Source organism: Nothoprocta perdicaria, unplaced genomic scaffold (genome assembly GCF_003342845.1).
Source record: "Nothoprocta perdicaria isolate Ctin4 unplaced genomic scaffold, notPer1 scaffold_16, whole genome shotgun sequence".
Taxonomy (NCBI): domain Eukaryota; kingdom Metazoa; phylum Chordata; class Aves; order Tinamiformes; family Tinamidae; genus Nothoprocta; species Nothoprocta perdicaria.
In genome coordinates this window covers 2,915,164-2,933,905 of record NW_020454760.1, presented here as the reverse complement: position 1 = coordinate 2,933,905, position 18,742 = coordinate 2,915,164, and the positions used below count along the sequence as shown (strand labels likewise).

General features: G+C 40.0%; 1 protein-coding gene across 1 annotated transcript in view; it reads left to right on the top strand.

The window, feature by feature from the left end:
* The window catches only part of PTPRM (protein tyrosine phosphatase, receptor type M), a 328,512-nt gene that overhangs the window by 268,868 nt on the left and 40,902 nt on the right, over window positions 1–18,742 (top strand). The window contains exons 18-20 of the mRNA XM_026035379.1: window positions 1,077–1,164; window positions 6,897–6,973; window positions 9,839–9,875. Of these exons, the coding sequence (XP_025891164.1) occupies window positions 1,077–1,164; window positions 6,897–6,973; window positions 9,839–9,875 (202 nt within the window). The remainder of the gene's footprint in view (window positions 1–1,076; window positions 1,165–6,896; window positions 6,974–9,838; window positions 9,876–18,742) is intronic.

Genomic DNA, 18,742 nt, shown 5'->3' with positions numbered 1-18,742 from the left:
TTTTATGCTGTTTACTAAAGCAAATTATTGGGATTTGAAAAGCAACATATTTCAACTCTGAGGACAAAGGACAGTGATGGTAGCTCATTTCATGGGCATTTTCTGCTTTAAACTACTCAGCATGTGTAGAGGTCTTGCAAGAAACAAGCCTAGTTTCCCCTGTTTAGCTCGGGAATTTAATCGTGGGTTATGTTATCAAAAGAGCATTGTGCCTACACACCCCTCTTGAATCAAAGATTGAATGTGCTGGTCATTGACATAAAAAAGATCAAAACAAGAATTAAGACCAGCCATCCTCCTGATAGAGTTCCATGGGTTAGCTTGGCAACACAATATTTTTAACTCAAGGTTAATATTGCAATATGGAGTGATGGAGTATGTTTATATTACATGATTTACAAGTAAACTGAATAAATCAAGAAACTGAGCAAGTGTTTTGGACCACACGCTGCACTATTATATACATTTTATCTTTCATAAAATCACACTTTTGTTCACTGACAACATAATCAATCTTCACTGTGTCATAGGTGGTGTTTTTGGTAAGGGACGCATACATGCCAGTTGAATCCAGGCATTTTCAAATAYGCCTATGTATGTTGAGATCACATACGTTTATGTGTGGTCATCTGTCAAGAGTCAACTGAGGGTTGTGAACAAGCCAAAAATATGCTGGTAGTGAAATGTGAAGTTCTGCTCTCAAATACAGGAACAACTCTAGCAATGATGGTGAAGCTCAGCTTTATCAGTGTAAATATCAAGAGAATTTTGATAGCACCAATGAAGGACTCTTAGTGTTGCAGGTGTGCGACGTTGGAAAGGTTGACTAGCACTTAACATGCAAAAATTCTTCTGGCTGTTACACAAATAATCTTGTGTCRAGTTTTCGATAAAACTTAGAGCTATGCATGAATAATATTTAAATAGGAAACTCATATTTGTGTTCAATAAAAAAACGAGATCATTGACGCTTTGACAACAGTACCCCTAAGTATTGTTTGCCCTTCTCCTTGCTTTTTCTTTAAGGTAACTGTTGCTGTATGCATTTCTTAATGTCACTTTCCTTCCTTTTTTAGAGTTTCTTTGAAGGACAGTCTGCACCGTGGGATTCAGCTAAGAAAGATGAGAATAGAATGAAAAATAGATATGGGAATATCATTGCATGTAAGTGTTGACAGYGTAATTGTGCACTGTGTTAACTTTCAGCATCTGATAAGAATGACCACCAGCTCTGTCTTATATTCTTCTTCTCTAATTAAGAAAATAGAATGAGGGGTGATATTACTTTTTTTGAGACAGAAAGCTGTGATATTGAATGTGTTTTCCTCACCTGTATGCTGTCTACCTTCCTTCCTCTCATCCACACTTGGCTAATGGGGAATGCTGTTTTTAACCAGCACTCAACTCTTAACAACACCCAGATTGCTCCTGGTAGCTTGGTAGAAGAGTACCCATCAGCTCATCAGTACTTTGACTTTGGACTTTGGACACTGGACAATACTGCCTAGGTATTCCTTGAAAGCAGAATGACAGACATCCTGATTTGTCCGCTCAAGTAAAAAAATTGAATGACTATGCTTTACTTAATAGTGCCAAGTACGATAAAGTCTAGATGTACTAATGAAGAGCTTCAGGGGATGGTGGTGTGCTTTTGTGAATGACCTCCAAAACTTGCTCAACGAGACTGGCAAGCACTGTGGCAGTAGATGCTGTGTGTGGATCCTGGGGCAGCAAATATATGAATATCAGTGAAATTATGTCACTGCTTGCACRTGGTAGGGTTAGTTCCCAGTGTGCATGCAGGCGACCATCCCTTCCTTGATTGCGCCTTCACGATCAAAGTGATTTAGACATGAAGGGTAAGTGGATGTACAGGCTAGGCAGACAACCACGAAGCAGTTATGGGCACAGCTGTAAGGAATGGTCACAGCATGTGGGTGATCCTTGTTGTAAGCTTTGTAAACATGAAGGGAAAAGATAGCCTTTGAGGAGAGCTCATGTAATGTACCTGACTTAGCAACCTACCATAGGCACGGTGAATACTCCCTTTTATCACTGTGGCCCTGGTGGGCTGAGACAGGCTAGGAAGAGAAAGCAGATCTCTTACTTGATGTCAAAAGAGAAGGAGAACCCACAAGAGATGCTTGTTGGCACAAGATGGCTTATGGGCCAAGCACAAGAGGCCTGGCAGATGATTTCTGCCATGTCATTTTGAATGGATTGGACATGACTGAGTTGCTGTATATGTAGGTGGCATAKTGTATACTGAATATCAGATTTGTTAGGGAAATGTGGACATCATGGTGGGCTAGAGCATATGTAAAAGAAGGTAGGTAAACTAGACATGATTATGGTTGTTCCCACCCAAGCAATCTTTAATACCTAACAAACTTCTTGTTTTATGAGCATATAACAATACATCAGATTGCTGTCATTATTACGTAAGTAAAAATACTGAAGGCATAAATAAGAATACCAAAGACTTTTATGTTTATTTTTCCTTTGTGAAATGTTATTTCCTGTCTCAGGCTGTGACAATAGATCTAGATGTTTTCGGCAGGGTTTAGCATTGTCAGTCCCTTCTTTAATGTCATGTTAYATGCAGCCTGTCACTTTAGCTCCCTTTGGTTGAAGTAAACTGAAGAATAATAGTGCTATRTGTCTGAGGTAATGAAGTGACAAGTAGCAAAGGGAAAGCAAGTAAAAGATATTAGATGCACAAATCAATGGCAATTACAAGTACTACTGCAGCCTCACTGAGAGGGCAAATGTTACTGTGATCATTTGGATCCCAATTTRCTTTTAATGTCATCAGTATTTAGCAAAAGGAAAGAGTCGGATGGAGTTGTTATCAATAACTCTCTATAATGGAGCTGTGAAAACACAGAGAATGCAAGTTAAAATTAAAACTCATTACAGTAAAGGGCAGTATCTTGAAAGAGAGGCTAAAACAACCCACAGTTTGTCATCTGTTAAATAGATGTATGCAAATGGAGGGGTTTAGTGTATAATTACTTTGCACGTTTTCCTACTGATGCATGTCTGCTTGGCCCAAGAGTTGGCGAGCACAGTTGTGGAGGTCCACTCTCGAGAATTTGCATGAGGCACTTGTTAAAGCAGTGGCTTTAACTGAAAATTATTTGTATAAAAGCCACTCTTCTGCTCTTTTTAAAGAATCAAAAATGCTGCAGATGGTTTAGATACCTCCAATTATGGGTACACAATTATAGTGAAATGTATATTTTTTCTACAGGCRCTTAATGGATTTTTTTTTCTGACCATTTATCCTCTTTATTTAAATTTCCCCCTAGACACTACTGTTACATTATTGCTTGTAGTCATTATTGCTCTCTGAGGGAACCAAAACAATAGCACCAGGCTGCTGGCATTGCAGGAGCCTGTCAGAATAGCAGCATGCTTTACATTACCCAAGTGATATGCATTTAATTGGCTACCAGTGTGCCCTACCCCACTGTATGAAGGTGGCTACAACTTGTGAGCCTCTCTATCAATAATCTCAATCATGGTCACAGTCCCCCAAATGTATTCCTTCTGTATTCAACACAAATGCACTTTTTTTTCCCCCTATTTTCTCATTAAGAACTAGGAACTGCTGAATGAACTTTTTTCACCTAGGAAAATTATGTGTCTCTCCTAATTGTGTAGGGTTATGTGTGAGGTTTGGTAAAATCTATTGTTTTTTTCCTCAAGAGAGATCTTGAGGTAAACGGGGGTGGGAAGGCTTATTTATATGTAGTTGCCTAACTCAGCACTGACTAAATAGCAGATAGATCACAGCTTTTGCAAGCAGCTCAGCATTTTAGCTGAGGCTTCTATAAAATGCCAGTTTGCAAAGAATTCAGCAAGACAGACCCCAGGAAAGGGTCACTGCTGCTCAACTGGCTGCTCCAAGCACATTAGAGATCACAGCCTGCAGACAGACGGTATGCACGTTGTATGTAGCATGAGGGAAATGAGAATGAAATGTTTACATTCACTATCTATTATCCATGTTGCAAAGGCAAATAGATTCTAACGTAGCTCAGAGGCATAAATGAATGATGCAAAATTAAATCTGATATCCTAATAGAAGGATATCAAAGCAATGAATTTTGCAAGAGTGTATTTAAAAGCTACAAGATGCTAAGAGCAAGCTAAATTATAAAGTAAAAAAAAAAAAAACCTAAAAAGCTGCACAATTAACATACAGTCTATTTAAAAATAAGTGTGTTGGATTGTTGGATGCATTTATTTATATGTATATCTCTTAGGGTAAAATCAGTGTATGATTGAAAGCACAGGAGCATTTTTCTGACTGACTAAAGAATTTCTTCAAATTAAGGAATGCTGCCATACTGCAAGGAGTTAACACGTTTTTAAAGTAATCAACAAAGGGAGTTTCTCCAGCTCCACTGCAATTTAATGGCATTGAACAGTCCATTACCTCCAGAATTCCCAGAAACTTAGATGCAAATGCAGCACTAGAAAAGATTCACGTGAGAAGAGAAAAGGACAAAGAGGTGATACGAAGAGAGAAGCCTGAGCTTATGTATTTAGCTTTGCCAAATCTGAAGGGAAAATAAATGCAAGGAAAGAATGAAGTGGGTGAAGGAAATAATAAAATAGCAGCAATAATAAAGAAGAGGTAGCATTATTCAGTTGTATGATTCAATCTAAAGTAAATAACAGGAAGTTATATTTTTAACTTCATATTTTTAACATTAACACTAAGCTAAGGTTTAGGAAATCTGAGCTTTGGTGCTCCAAACATGTCACTCATTGGCGTTCAAGTCATCAAAGCCAGGATTCATATGTTCCAGAATGCCAGTGCAGGACCAACAAATATAACACGATAGCCATGTAAGACTGTCTGTCTGCAGTGGCAGCTGAAGACTAAGCAGCGTAACCAGCGGTGAGTAAAGTGGCATTCAGTGCTTGCTGGTGTTTAGACAGATGAATCTTCGCTAAGTAACTCAAGAAAGATAACAGTAAAGATGTTTCCTAGCATGACTTGTTCTGCTGAGGATGCTTTTAAGGAAATGATGCATGAAGTCATGGAAACACAAATGAAGATACACCATGAGGCCAAGCCAGCTTGACTTCTGGAGTCCTTTGACTTCAGCAGAAGTTGGATCAGKTCCCAAAAGCTTAGCAGCAGCACCTGAAGATTAGAAAGTTTCTGATGTTGTATGTTTCTTATGTAAGATGGTTTCTAAGAATTAAGGCCATGCAAGCCTAACTGTTCTGAAGAAACTGATAAACAATTTAATTGAGCATAGAATAGCACAGCACTTGGGTAAATGTAGCTTCATAGGGACTGATGAGCMTGGTTTATGTAACAGAATATCACATCTCTATAAACAGTCTCAGAAAAGTGAATGAATAGGATGAAAAGGCTGACTTGATCAATGTAACTGATTTCAATATTCCAGCATCTTTGAAAAAACTTCTCTTCAAAGGCTGTTAGGTGCAATAATCACAGGAAATTAGCAAGATATTGGCTGTAGGGAACCCAGGGCTGGAATTTTAATTAATTTGGATTTGTTTTTTTGTTTACTATTGTTTACTACTATGCCCTTTCTTATTCCCAAGGGAAGGAAATCAGGCTCTGAGAATTACAGTCCCTCAGTTTGGAGCATAAAAGAGGATGAAATGAGCAGTTTGCCTCTTCCTTTCATGCTCATCCATTCAAAGAGCTCTTGACTTACCCTAAAACAATGTTATTTTAAGAACCACTTGATAAATGTGATGTGGGACATGCTGTCCTCTCCTTCCTCCCCCACAATGTGGACAAATATTATGCTGCTTACTTATGATGAGATCGTACCTTTAAGCCACCTCATGTTCTTTCCTTATCTGTTAAATTTCAGAACTTGTTAAGTTCAAAATAAATTAGCCATTAAGAATGTGGGTTGCAAGTTTCAGATGCTCTAATGCATATTTGCACTAACAACAAAATAATGTCAAGCACTAAGGCCTCTTAGTCAACTGCAAGTAAGATTAACTCAGGTAGCAGGCAGCATTCAATAGCAATAATACACAARTATCTAATTAATAAGGGCAGCTTATAAATAAAACATCAGTAAATTGGCTATCGACCATACCTCCACCCTTGAGATCCTACTCTTAAATTTCCTTAAAGCGTTATTTCTTCAACAGCTACTGCAGCATTCGAGAAGAACCATCATGTTTGGTCACTTCAGAACCCAGAGAAACATTTTCCACATTCTCACAGGAGAAGAAGTCCTGCCAGCAKCCACAGAGCTTTCATGAGAGGGATCTGGCTGCTACCACCCCTTAATCGCTGCTGTGCATCCTAAAGCAAGACAGCTGACAGTAGCCTAATTCATGCTTGGGTGTTTAAGCTGGAATTTGGAAATGAGAGTTGGAAGTGCTTGCTAGTATGTAGGATTCCTGGCCACAGAGAGACTGTCATAATGGAACAAAATTCAGGGGCAAGACCTCTATTTGACTACTTGGTTTTTGTCCTTATTTTATTTTGCTTTCTCTCTTACTGAAAATATAACGACTTTCCTTCAGAAACTGTACAGTGTAGTACCACTCAAGGTTATTTTAAGGACAAGCAGAAACATTTGCAAATGACTTAACCTTTGACGACTTAGTGTTTTTTATTTTATTGACAAAAGGAGCATTATTGAGGGAAAAAAGACATAATTGCACATTAAATATGCTTAAGGCATTCAAATTGAAAATCAGAGGAAATCTGTGAGACCTTATGAATGGCTGAAAGGACATGTTTTCATGGACAACAATATAAAGTTGAACTTTAAAGTCCTGAGATTTTAGTTTGTCTCTAACATAATATTTTGRTGAAGGATTTGTTATTGAATGTGTCTTTAATTGCTTTTTTTTTCTTTCCAATGTTGCTGTTTCAGACGATCATTCTCGAGTGAGACTGCAGCCCATTGAAGGAGAAACGAACTCGGATTACATCAATGGGAATTACATTGATGTGCGTATACTGATGTAGTCAACAAAGTTAACATTGTGTTCAATCAGAGAGGCAGCTTTTATTATTCTCACATGTGATTCCTAATTTGTAACAGATATCACAGCTAAACAYTGTTGGAAAGTGCTGTCGTAGGAGACTAGGTGTACACTGGCAGAAAAGAAAAGCCTCAAAGTTTTTGTCAGTAAGCCAAGGAGAGGAGTCATTTCCTCAAACCACCGCTCGACTGAAGCCTTGCCAGTATCACTGTATGGCTACTCTGCCTGCTGGTGCTTATATGGACTAGCAAAATGTTATTTTCACTTTCTGTCAACAACTTGGCATCATTCCACATTTAAAAGGAAGCTGTTCGCATATTAATGTGACAAAACTCTGTAATGCCTAATGCAGAGATTTGCAATCTCTTGTCATCTCTGCGCTTTTAAGTCGCCTTCAAAGTATATTCTTCAGCTGTTAACCAGTACTTCTAATGCAAGCAAGACATTTCATTAAAAATGTAGGCTGTTTAATTATTGAAGATGGCTTCTTTGTTCGTTCTGCATCATGTTAACTTAATGTTTTACATTAGAATAAATTCTTTAAGAGACAGCATGTGTTTGGTTGAAAGAATGAACTCAAAAGTAGAATTGCAAATCTTTAGAAAGTCAATACTATATAAAGCCAGAATAGGAAAAACAAAGTTAATAATTTTATTATTTACATGGAGCACTAGATGTTAGTCTAAGTAGAACAACTGTTGCTTCATAAGGAGCAGGTCTGCTGAAGATTTCTTGTCTTAAAGTGACATCTTCAAATAATATGTGCAACAATTCTTGGTTCAAATTCAATAAACAGTATGAGAAAAAAAAAAGATAATAGATTATTTTCTCAGAATTTTGAGGAAGTGGAGCTGTACAAAAAAAGGTAMGTTTATTTCAGGTGCAATAGTCATCTGAAAATACCTCCTTCTATTGATGTATATTAGACTGTTCAACAACCATTAAGTTAAGCCTAGATTTCTTTTCAATCCCTTGCTGTCTGAAAAAAATAGCATGTTTACCAAGAAGAAAAGGCACAAGTGGAAATATTTTTAATTAGGAATCTCACTACAGTCTGAAGGGAGCAATTTCTACCATAAAAGTAGGGAGAGAGTTCATGTTGAATTCACTTTCAGACTTCTCCAGGATACCGGATTGTTTGGGCTGATGGTTGTCATTTTAGGCTCTGGGTGTATCACCAAGCTCTGATTTGGATCTGACTGTAAAATGTTACCAAAAAGTGAAGAAGGAAAAATTGGAGCATATGGTCTCATTTAAAACACTTACAAGATACTTCACAGCAATCTTTTTTTGCCTGTGGAAAAACAAAAGAATGGAGAGAATTTGGTCCTAAAAGAAACAAAGGGTGAGGACAAAACTTTACCTTCATTTTAAGCCTCAGGAGATGGCTTCAGTGCAAAGCATGGAGAGCTGCAGATATCTTCAAAAGACAACACATCCATAAAACACAGCATTTTTTGTTCACAATCTGGCAAGCTGGGTCTCCTTTGGAAATGCTTGTTTTTCCACTACAGAAGCAGCTGTGATGTTTCTCTTGCATGAGGTGATTAGCAGAGTTTCCTTGTTGTCAGAATAAACATGTTGTTATGGGAATGGCACCATCACAAACATGATGAAATTTTCTTGGATAAAAGAGGGAAGGGGCAAGAGTTATATTATATTATTTCCCCTGGGCCTCATTGTGCTGTGATGCTGAATCTCTTAATCCCAGCAGCTAGGGATATTTGATAACTTACAAGAGGAAAAACGCAGCTCTACAGCTATCTAAATACTTCTCAGTTCATAGACTTTCAAATTTTGCTTTGGTGGCACATAATGGAATCAATTCTGTAATTCATGTTACATTTTCTGCATGATTCAAGGTGTCTTCAATTGTTTCCAGTCTTTCTTACCCTGAATCTCTGCACTGCCTCTTAAAGGGAGTCCCTTATAAAGGGATATATAGGGKCCCCCCTGTATAAGGATGCTCCCTTATAAAGAAATTGCCAGGRTGAACTGCACCTTTAACCTCTTGCTTTTGATGACTGGCACTGCAATCTAACCGTTACTGAACAATTAGTACTGGTAGCTGGATTTATCAGCATGCTGATACATCTGGTGATCTAAACCTTTGGTGACACTCCCATCGCATCAGAAAGTCAAATACTGTATAAATTGTATTGGTCCCTGTTGGCTTCCTATTCAGTGTTGCAAAGAATCCATAGAGTATTACTCTTTATTGCACAGCTAGCCTGTGATTAAGTTGTTCTTCTCTTTAGAGAAACATAGAATTGCTTTATGCCCTTCCTATTTATAGGTGAACAAGAGCATTCACAGCAAATTATTTACTCATAGAATTACCCTCCCTTTTACCRTTCAGAAATAAATCAGAAACAAATCCCAGAGGGCAGAGTGGACGTCCCCCCACGCTTCCCCCAGCCCAATGCAAATCCAGCATTGCTTAGCTGTTAAAAAGGGGATTGGCTTCACACTCCTCAGCAATAGCTCCAAGGTAAATCTCAGCCCCCGTGAGCATCCGATGCCATTAACTGCAAGTGCCTGAGAGAATTTCATGCTGTTCATTTTCAGCAGAGCCAACAAGGGACTTAAAGAACGTATTACCTCTGTCCCCTAATGTGCAAGGCTGCAGCTTAAGTATCTTGCAGAAAATGTATTTGCTTCGTGTTCCCTTTTTCCTTCACCCTTTCCCCACTACAGAGAACAGCTTTTGCATCTAATAGGCTGCCTTTATTGTTGTGATTTTTACTGGAGTCTGCTCTAAATGAAATTCCACTCATAGCRAGATTACCAAGGTGCACATTGTTTATAATTTTTTTCCCATTTATTTTAGGGTTATCATAGACCGAATCACTACATTGCAACACAAGGTGAGTTTCTTGCCCTTTTTTGGGGGTATGGGTACCTAAGAGGCTTTGTACACTGAGTGGTTAACTTGGATTGCAGTTTATACCCTCTAATAAGCATTTTGATACAGTTTATATGCTAATYTTCTGATATGTCTTGTAAGCTGTAATGTTAGGTAGCTTTTAGGTACCCCAAAATACATTATTTTGACAGAAGTTACTCCCCATGTTCACCTTCCATTCTTGCTACCCACTCAGCATAGCCCACAGTTTAATCTTTTAAAGGAAGAACCAGAGAGGAAAACTGGGATGAGCAGCATATTTCCTTGATTCATCCTGGGCTTTTATAACCTCCTCTTACAAGGAGAGATGGATTGTTCCTTTAACCTTAAGCTGATGATGCTATTGGRCTTCACTTTTTAGCTGAATCCCAAAATGGAAAGACACACGAGTACAATTGGCATTTTATTTACAATTTATTTATTTTACTGTGATACAGTTTGTAATAGAGTTGTTTTCTTCAAGATATTACCCAGCAGATATTTCTGGCAGCTCCCGAGATACGTGAGAGATTGCTATCTGAGGCAACTTTACATACAGCTTTATCACCCATCACCACTTGAATAGCAAATACCAAGCATGAGGATTTTATTACTTGGATTTTTAAAGCCAAGCACTGGATACAATAGTGAACTGCAAGTCAGAGTGCCAGTATCACCATCAAGCAAAACAGTTTCTTTGCTACACTTTTATATGATGTACAGAAATATCTAGTCTAGGAGGAGAATAAAGGGAGTAGAAAGAAGGATGTAAAGGATGTGTGACTGCTCCAGCTGCCATTGCTTGGGCCAGGTCTCATCCATTTCCTCTGTGTAGGTGCAGCTGAGAGCACACAGGGCTCCTCCAGCGCAATGCATTTGAAATGGACTCTCTGCAAAAAAAATAAAATCCATTAGAAATGGGCAGAGAGCTTGCTGCAAATCCAAAATTCATCCAGCTGTGAGTCTGTTGATGGATGATATTTTTAAGATCTTACTTCTAAGGCTAGGTGGGCAATGGCTTTGTAGCTCCGTTTTGGAGGAAAAGTGAAGCACTGGCCTCAAGAGGTTTTGGTTCCCCCTGTGGCTCTGCCCATGGCCTGATGAAGAAGCATGACTTTCTTCCCCTTCCTTCTTCTAGGCTTTCCCACCTGTGGAATAAGGTTAAAATTACCCAGGTGTGTTTTAAAGCCCTGTGAAATGTGTTGATAGAGGTGGCTGTGCCAGGGCTGGTGTGTGTTGCTCTCCAGTGTGCCAACCTCCTAGCAAAGCCTTTGCACAAGAGCACTCCTCCTAGAAAGGCATGTCCCATGTGCAGTTGTATAAACACATAAATGCAGCACAGCAGCTTCAGCTGCATGTTTAATTCCCTTAATGTCTACATCACATTAGTTTTTAAATAACTTTTGCTCTTCTTCTCAGCCCCAAATTTTACAACTGCACATGCCTATTGTTCTTTGAAGGGAAATATCACTGCATGAGTCAGTTTTAAATCTCTGCGGAGTTTGTGTGATTGATATTAAATTGTCCTGTGTTCTTCTTAAGCTATATTCAACACATCAAGTAATAATGAGCAAATATAACTGTTTGAAGTGAAAAAGTGGAAAATTTAATCAGTTTGTAATAGACTACTGATCTGCTTYTGGCAGATCTGGGAGTTGGGTAATTGCCTGCTTATTGAAGTGTTACTAGGTTGCGTACTAGCTAGATGTTGACATGTAGATTGGTGTCTAGATTGGTATCTTCCACCTTGGAAGATTGAAGACTTAGATTTATTTTTTAGAAAACTTAGCAAATGGAGACTTTTCCAACTAATAATCAAAAAAAAAGGAGGGGGGAGGAGGTTGTTTCCATTCCAGAATAATCATCCTCATCATTCCAAAATGATTATATTATTCCATTCCAGATGATACATTAAAAGTGTGCAATTTGGCTTAGAAAATATTAACATCGTTTTCCTGTGTGTGATAAGCACAATGTGACTGGTAGCCTGAACTTAGAGCTCATAAAGACTTGGTGATGTGCTGTAAATGGTATCAACAGATGGGATAGGCACCTGAGRCACCCTGATTAAAAAAGAGTCCCGTGGCACAAGTCAGCACATTGGGGCCTGCAGAAGCAACAAGCTGGTACAGTTTAAAACCATTGTTTCATCCTCTTGTTTCCTTGGATATAATTGTTTTAAAATCTTCCAAAYGAGACTATTGAGCTCTTGTATGAGCTGTACAGTTTACTGGCAGCTAGCTTTGCTTCCAGGAGTTTGGTAATCGATGAGTTTTACACAGGTCCTTTGGTGAGAGCATTGTGTTAAATATCTGTGCGGAGTGGAGCGTAGTCTCACCCACACTGCTGGATTTTGTTGGGATCGGCTGGCAGTTGGTATCTTGCATGTCTCACCCTGGTTACTAAGCAGCAAAAATGAATCTTTTTTGTTTTTACTTGTTCTCCGTCTCTTGAATTCCATGCAAGTAACTGAGCTCTGGCTTAGCCTTGCCCAGCAAGTCTCTATTAAAGCTTTCATAATGCTTCCTCCACCGCTCTACCAGCAAGTGTAAATTATGACTGACAAATGCATGTTAATATAGCCTTGAGCAGGGCTCGCTGCCTTTTCCACCAGGGCTGCTTTTCAGGCAGATCAGTGAGGTGTTAAACAGCAGATACTCACATGCAAACAGAGTGTCTTTGCATATGAAGCACGGTCCTTTGTGCAGCTCTGGCTTGTGAACACTGCTCGTGGGTCAGGTTCCCCGATTCCCTGGACTTGCTGCAGCAGGCAGAGGAACCAGATCCAAGATGTTTTATGCAAGTGCTCCAAAGTGTATCCTAATGGCTGCAAAAAGGTATTCTTGAAAATAGAGCAGCTCTAGATTTAATAAACCCCATGTAGCCTTTCTCCTCTTTTGTGTATACCTAATTGCAAAGCAGATAAAGTGCTTCTTTCTTCACACCGTGTCTTGCTGCTTATGGAGACATCAAATCAAGTTTCAGGCAGGAAGAGTTTTTACGTATGAGTTGAAAACTTCTGGAAATAAATATTTACAATGGAAGTGTTTACACAGTCTTCACTACAGCAGCATAAGGCTGCCACTGTAATAACCCCTTTCATTGTCTTTCTCTTTTCTGCAAAGTACATGTCTTTCTTCCACACGCTACTGTGTATGTTGTGTGAACATTTTAATAAGGGTTTTCAGAAACAAAAATACATTTTCTTTCCAACCAAAAGTTCCCTTTTAGGCATCTGAAGCAAAAGTATTGCTTTGAATAATAATACTCTTAACTTGCCTGGCATGTTTCTTGTTTATAAGTAGCAGAAAGTTGTCAGAACTGCAGCAGAGTGGAAGGTGCACACTTATCTTTACAGAGAAACTTTTGCTGCCCTGGTTTTAGCCTTCAGATGGAAATTAACATTTGAAATTATTGCAGAGAGAATTGAAAAGCAGCAGAGCAAGATAGTCCTGCATGATTTTCAGCTTTATACACCTTGTCCTTTTTGGCATGGTAAAGGGTAGTCAGTCTGATTTCCTGGTATATGCAGGATGATTGAATTCCATCCACSTGTGTTAATCTTGGAAATTCAACTGCATTTGATACTGTTCTTTACTTCCTAATTATCAGGACATTAAAAAGGTGATTGAAGCCATCTGTCTCCAGTGAAGGAGATAAAACTGTTCTTAAGTAATGTGTTGAATAGGCAAGACCTTCTGAAACATGTCTTTAACCTATTCAGCAGTAATGATGATGAATGGCAAAAATGACATTTTTTTCCCCACTCACACATAAATGCATACAGGAATAATATACTCTTTACATTAGGAAGCGATATTCATAGWCTGCATTGTGAAGCCACCAGGCAGTTTCACCAAAGCTGTCTTCATTGCCATTTCCCATCAAACACTAATTCCCTACTTTTGAACAGTTTTCAGAAACTGTCTTCAAATAATCCAGATACGTATTATTCCTACCTAGTAGTTAAAAAAAATCTATTCAACATTGGAGAGGGACAAACATTCCATTCTGTGCTGGCTAYGCATTTAAAAGTTGGTGCTTTATTAGTGTTGAGGGGAGGGACCTGGGGGTCCTGGATGACACCAAGTTAACCATGAGTCAGCAGTGTGCCCTCGTGGCCAAGAAGGCCAATGGGATCCTGGCTGCATCAGGAGGAGTGTTGCCAGCAGGTCAAGGGAGGTGATCCTGCCCCTCTACTCAGCTCTGGTGAGGCGCACCTGGAGTATTAGGAGCAGTTCTGGGCTCTCCAGTACAAGAGGGACGTGGAGCTTCTCGAGAGGGTCCAGAGAAGAGCAACCAAGATGACTAAGGGAATGGAACATCTCTCGTATGAGGAGAGGCTGAGTGAACTGGGCCTGTTTTCTCTGGAGAAGAGAAGGCTGAGAAGGGATCTGATTAATGTGTATAAGTTCAGGAAGGGAGAATGCAGGGAAGAAGGGGACAGGCTGTTTTCACTGGTGGCCAGTGATAGGACAAGGGGAAATGGCCATAAGCTGGAGCACAGGAAGTTCCRTCTCCAGGTGAGGAGGAACTTCTTTCCTGTGAGGGTGACAGAGCCCTGGCACAGGCTGCCCAGGGRGGTTGTGGAGTCTCCTTCTCTGGAGGTCTTCAAAACCCGCCTGGATGTCACCCTGTGCCACATGCTSTAGGTGTGCCTGCTTGAGCAGGAAGGCTGGACTAGATGATCTCTAGAGGTCCCTTCCAACCTTGAATATTCTGTGATTCTGTGAGACAAGAAATCACACAGTATGTAGTAAAAGCTGGTAGCTATCAAGAAGTCAGCACCTGTGAACAGTTGTCACATTGTGGTGCCTGAGAGTACCAGGATTTTGCTCTACCTTTGCTTATCATATGGAATTTTAGTGATAACTGTGAGCACAAGTTCCTATTCTACATTTTCATGATTTCTGTGTTTTTCTGCCTTCACGTTAATCCACTCCGGGGCAGTTTTGCCCATACAGGGAATGAAATGCCTTTATTGCTCTACATTCAATGTAGAAGACTCTAAAGCAGAGCTAGCATAGATAGGCTAGGAGAGGGAAGGGGCTGAGAATACCTTGCAGTGTGTCACTTCTCCAACTCTGTGTGCGTAGCTGGACTGGAACAGGAGAGTCACTGGGAAGCTGCAGATGGATCCACTACTAGACAAAGCCACATCTGTTCTTTCTTCACATCTAGGGGATACATTTTGCACAAAATTCCTCCCTGCCTTTGGTTAATATTTGTAATTGTAATTTTGGAATTATGAGCAATTATGAAAATAATACTGAATAATTACTTAATATTTATTTGCTAATATAAATTTTCCTCATCCCATGCCAGCTGTTCTTTCACTTGCTTCCTCATGAGGTTTATGAAATATTTTGAAAAACTCCATTGTCAAAGCCACAAAGAAAGACAAAGCAATCCTTCTATTCTCTCCCTCACACGGAAAGAGCAGTAGGAAGCCAGACATACAGGTCTTCACAGCATTTGTAGACTTATGTCTCAAAGACAAGGTATTGGTTGGATTCCTCTGTTGTGAGATCAGTCCAGAACAGTTATGAAAGACTTTTCCTACCAGAAGTAGTAAGAGAAATGAGAAACTATGCTAAGTGGACAAAGCAGTGAATCATTTAGGCAAAAGGAAATGCCTCAAGGCTCTGTTACGTAAAACAGAAGATTTTGGGAAGAGTGAAATATTTGTCCTAATTTTTAAAACACAGCTATAAAGTATGTGCTGCAAAGAAGTAGCTTATAATTTTCTGGAAACTCAAGAGTTGAGCAATGTGTTCTCGGGAGGCAGAGACACTTTTAAAAAAGAACATTCTCAAGATGCCCTTTCTTGGTATATTTGTTGCTCAAACTCCTAATTATTGAGGTCAGGCACTTGCCAAGGAAGATTTCTGCAGCATCAACCTTTGCAGATGTACATTACATGTCCATATTTTGGGTGGAAGCACATAATGAGTAGCTGATTTTTGGTCATAGGGCTTAATAAAGAGTCAGATATAAATTGGCCTGGTTGGAGAAGGCACATGGGCACTCTTGATGTACTACTGCTAACATGCCTGTCACAGTGACAGTGATGCCTAATGCTAAGGCAGAAGAAGGAGCAGAGAAATGGAGGTTGCCAGGGTAATCAGACAGATCCGACAGTCAAAGGATTTTTTTTTTTTTTTAATGTCAAGTTTAGTTTCCTGCCAATCTTCAGCAGCCTGGGGGAAGCTTGGCAGCAGGTGTGAGAAGACCTCTGATATATTCCTGAAAAACAAGGCCAGAGCCTTACAGACAGAATGTTTTTCTGAAGCAAATTCATGTCCAGAACAAATAAGGCAGCTCATTTTTGTCTCTTCGCCATATCGAAATCTTTGAAATCTGCCGTCTTTGGTCTATTCCACATCCTTCTGTGGCAAGTGGAGCCACTCCACTTTGATATGACCACTAATGCACATTGCAGTCTGCAYAATTTTGAAGTTCTGCCTTTGGATCATTTTTTTACCTTATGTTTCTCTATTTTCCCATGCAATTGCCTGTTCAGATGTAGACTTTGTAGATGTAGATGTAGACAGATTCCCTCTGCTACTACTAAATCTCATTCTGTTGCAAATAGGCTTATTTTACCGTTTCTCTACAAGGCACATATCCCGTCCATGTGTTAGAACGGCTTTCCTTGTTTACCATATACATCATATACTGTTACCCCCCTAAAACATAACACCAAGTAGAATAAAAAGAATAATGTTACCCTTTTGTGCTTGAAATGGTGGAAATAACCAATGACCTCCCTAAAGTTATGATAGACAGTAGTGCTAAGAGAACTTGTTGTCATGCAAATTTCATTTTTACTGTATTTATCCTGAAGTTACAAAGAAAATTATCCAGTACACTTAGATTTGTTAATATTCTTCACGCATATCTTTCTGAATATGTTTGATTCGGAATATTTCTTGACTCGTGGAATAAAATAATAAATACTAGGTTGACAGAAGAAGAAATTAATGCACTAAAATTCTAAAGGTTTATTTCAAAAAGCACATTGTGAGTGATCTGCCTCACTCATGAGGTACCTGTGAGGATAATGAATTATGRCAGATTTGGATTCACTAGCATTTTTACTTAAGCTTTAATGTAGACTGAATTATCTTATTTTTTCATCTAAAGTGTTCATCCTAATGCATTTAAACTTCCCATACAAGTTTCAAAAATACAGCTTCTGAATATCTTACTCACAAGTATGGGCAGCATTCCTTCACAGCAAGGCCCATGGGGAAAGATACAAGTAGCCAGAATGAACTCATATTTTTGAGCAGAAGAATAGTGATGATTTTATTACATCCTGATGCATATGACTGACTCAACACAAAAATAGAAAGAAGAAATGGAAAAGACTAATTAGGTTCTTTCATCCATTCCCCAAGGAACCTTCTATGGAAGAGATAAAATAATCTTACAATTCTCATCCATTGTCAAAATTGATTCAGCATTAAAAGTTCAGGGTTGTGATAGATGGTGGCATGTGTAGTTGGAGGCCTGTGRCYAGTGGTGTCCCCCRGGGATCAGTRCTGGGCCCGGTGCTATTCAACTTGTTCATCAATGACCTGGACGAGGGCACGGAGTGCACCCTGAGCAAGTTTGCAGATGACACCGAGCTGGGTGGAGTGGCCGACACTCCGGAGGGCTGTRCTGCCATCCAGAGGGACCTGGACAGGCTGGWGAGTTGGGCAGAGAGGAACCTCATGAGGTTCAATAAGGACAARTGCAGGGTCCTGCACCTGGGGAGGAATAACCCCAGGCATCAGTACAGATTAGGGGTCGACGTGCTGGAAAGCAGCTCCACGGAGAGGGACCTGGGAGTCCTGGTGGACACCAAGTTACCCATGAGTCAGCAGTGCCCTCGTGGCCAAGAAGGACAATGGGATCCTGGCCTGCATCGGGAGGAGTGTTGCCAGCAGGTCAAGGGAGGTGATTCTGCCCCTCTRCTCAGCTCTGGTGAGGCCRCACCTGGAGTACTGTGTKCAGTTCTGGGCTCCCCAGTATAAGAGRGWYRTGGAGCTTCTCGAGAGGGTCCAGGGAAGGGCAACAACRATGATTAAGGGATTGGRGCATTTCTCGTATGAGGAAAGACTAAGCGAGCTGGGCCTGTTTAGCCTGGAGAAGAGAAGACTGAGAGGGATTTTATCAACATGTGCAAATGCCTGCAGGGAGAATATAGGGAGGATAGGGYGAAATTCTTCTCATTGGTGGCCAGTGACAGGATAAGGGGCAATGGGTGTAAGTTGAAACACAGGCAGTTCCATCTCCATGTGAGGAGGAACTTCYTCACTGTGAGGGTGMCAGAGCCCTGGCACAGGCTGCCCAGGGAGGYYGTGGARTCTCCTTCTCTGGAGATCTTCCMAACCCRSCTGGATGCCGCCCTGTGCCCYGTRCTCTGGGTGTCCCTGCTGGAGCAGGGGSTTGGCCTAGSTGATCTCTAGAGGTCCCTTCCAACCTCAGCCAGTCTGTGATTCTGTGAAGTTAACATGAAGGTTCCACTCCAGCAAAACAATTACTCAAAGTTTTCAGGATGGAAATACTGCAGGCAGGATCTTATATACAACATAAATCCCATATCTGGTGSTTTTCCCAATCTCGGATGGGCCATTTACTATGAGTGATTAATAAGTATTCTTACTGCCGTGTTACAAAATACTCTTATTAAGAAAAATACATACATAGGAAACTAAAACACATTTCCCATCAGCAAACTTTRCTTCAGCAAAACTACAGCTTTCTGTTGGACTCTTCTTCAGCAAGGGTTGAGTCGCAGGTCAAAGTGCAGGCTCAAAGCTCCTGGATTCATCCACTGATCCACTGAGCTTGGACTTC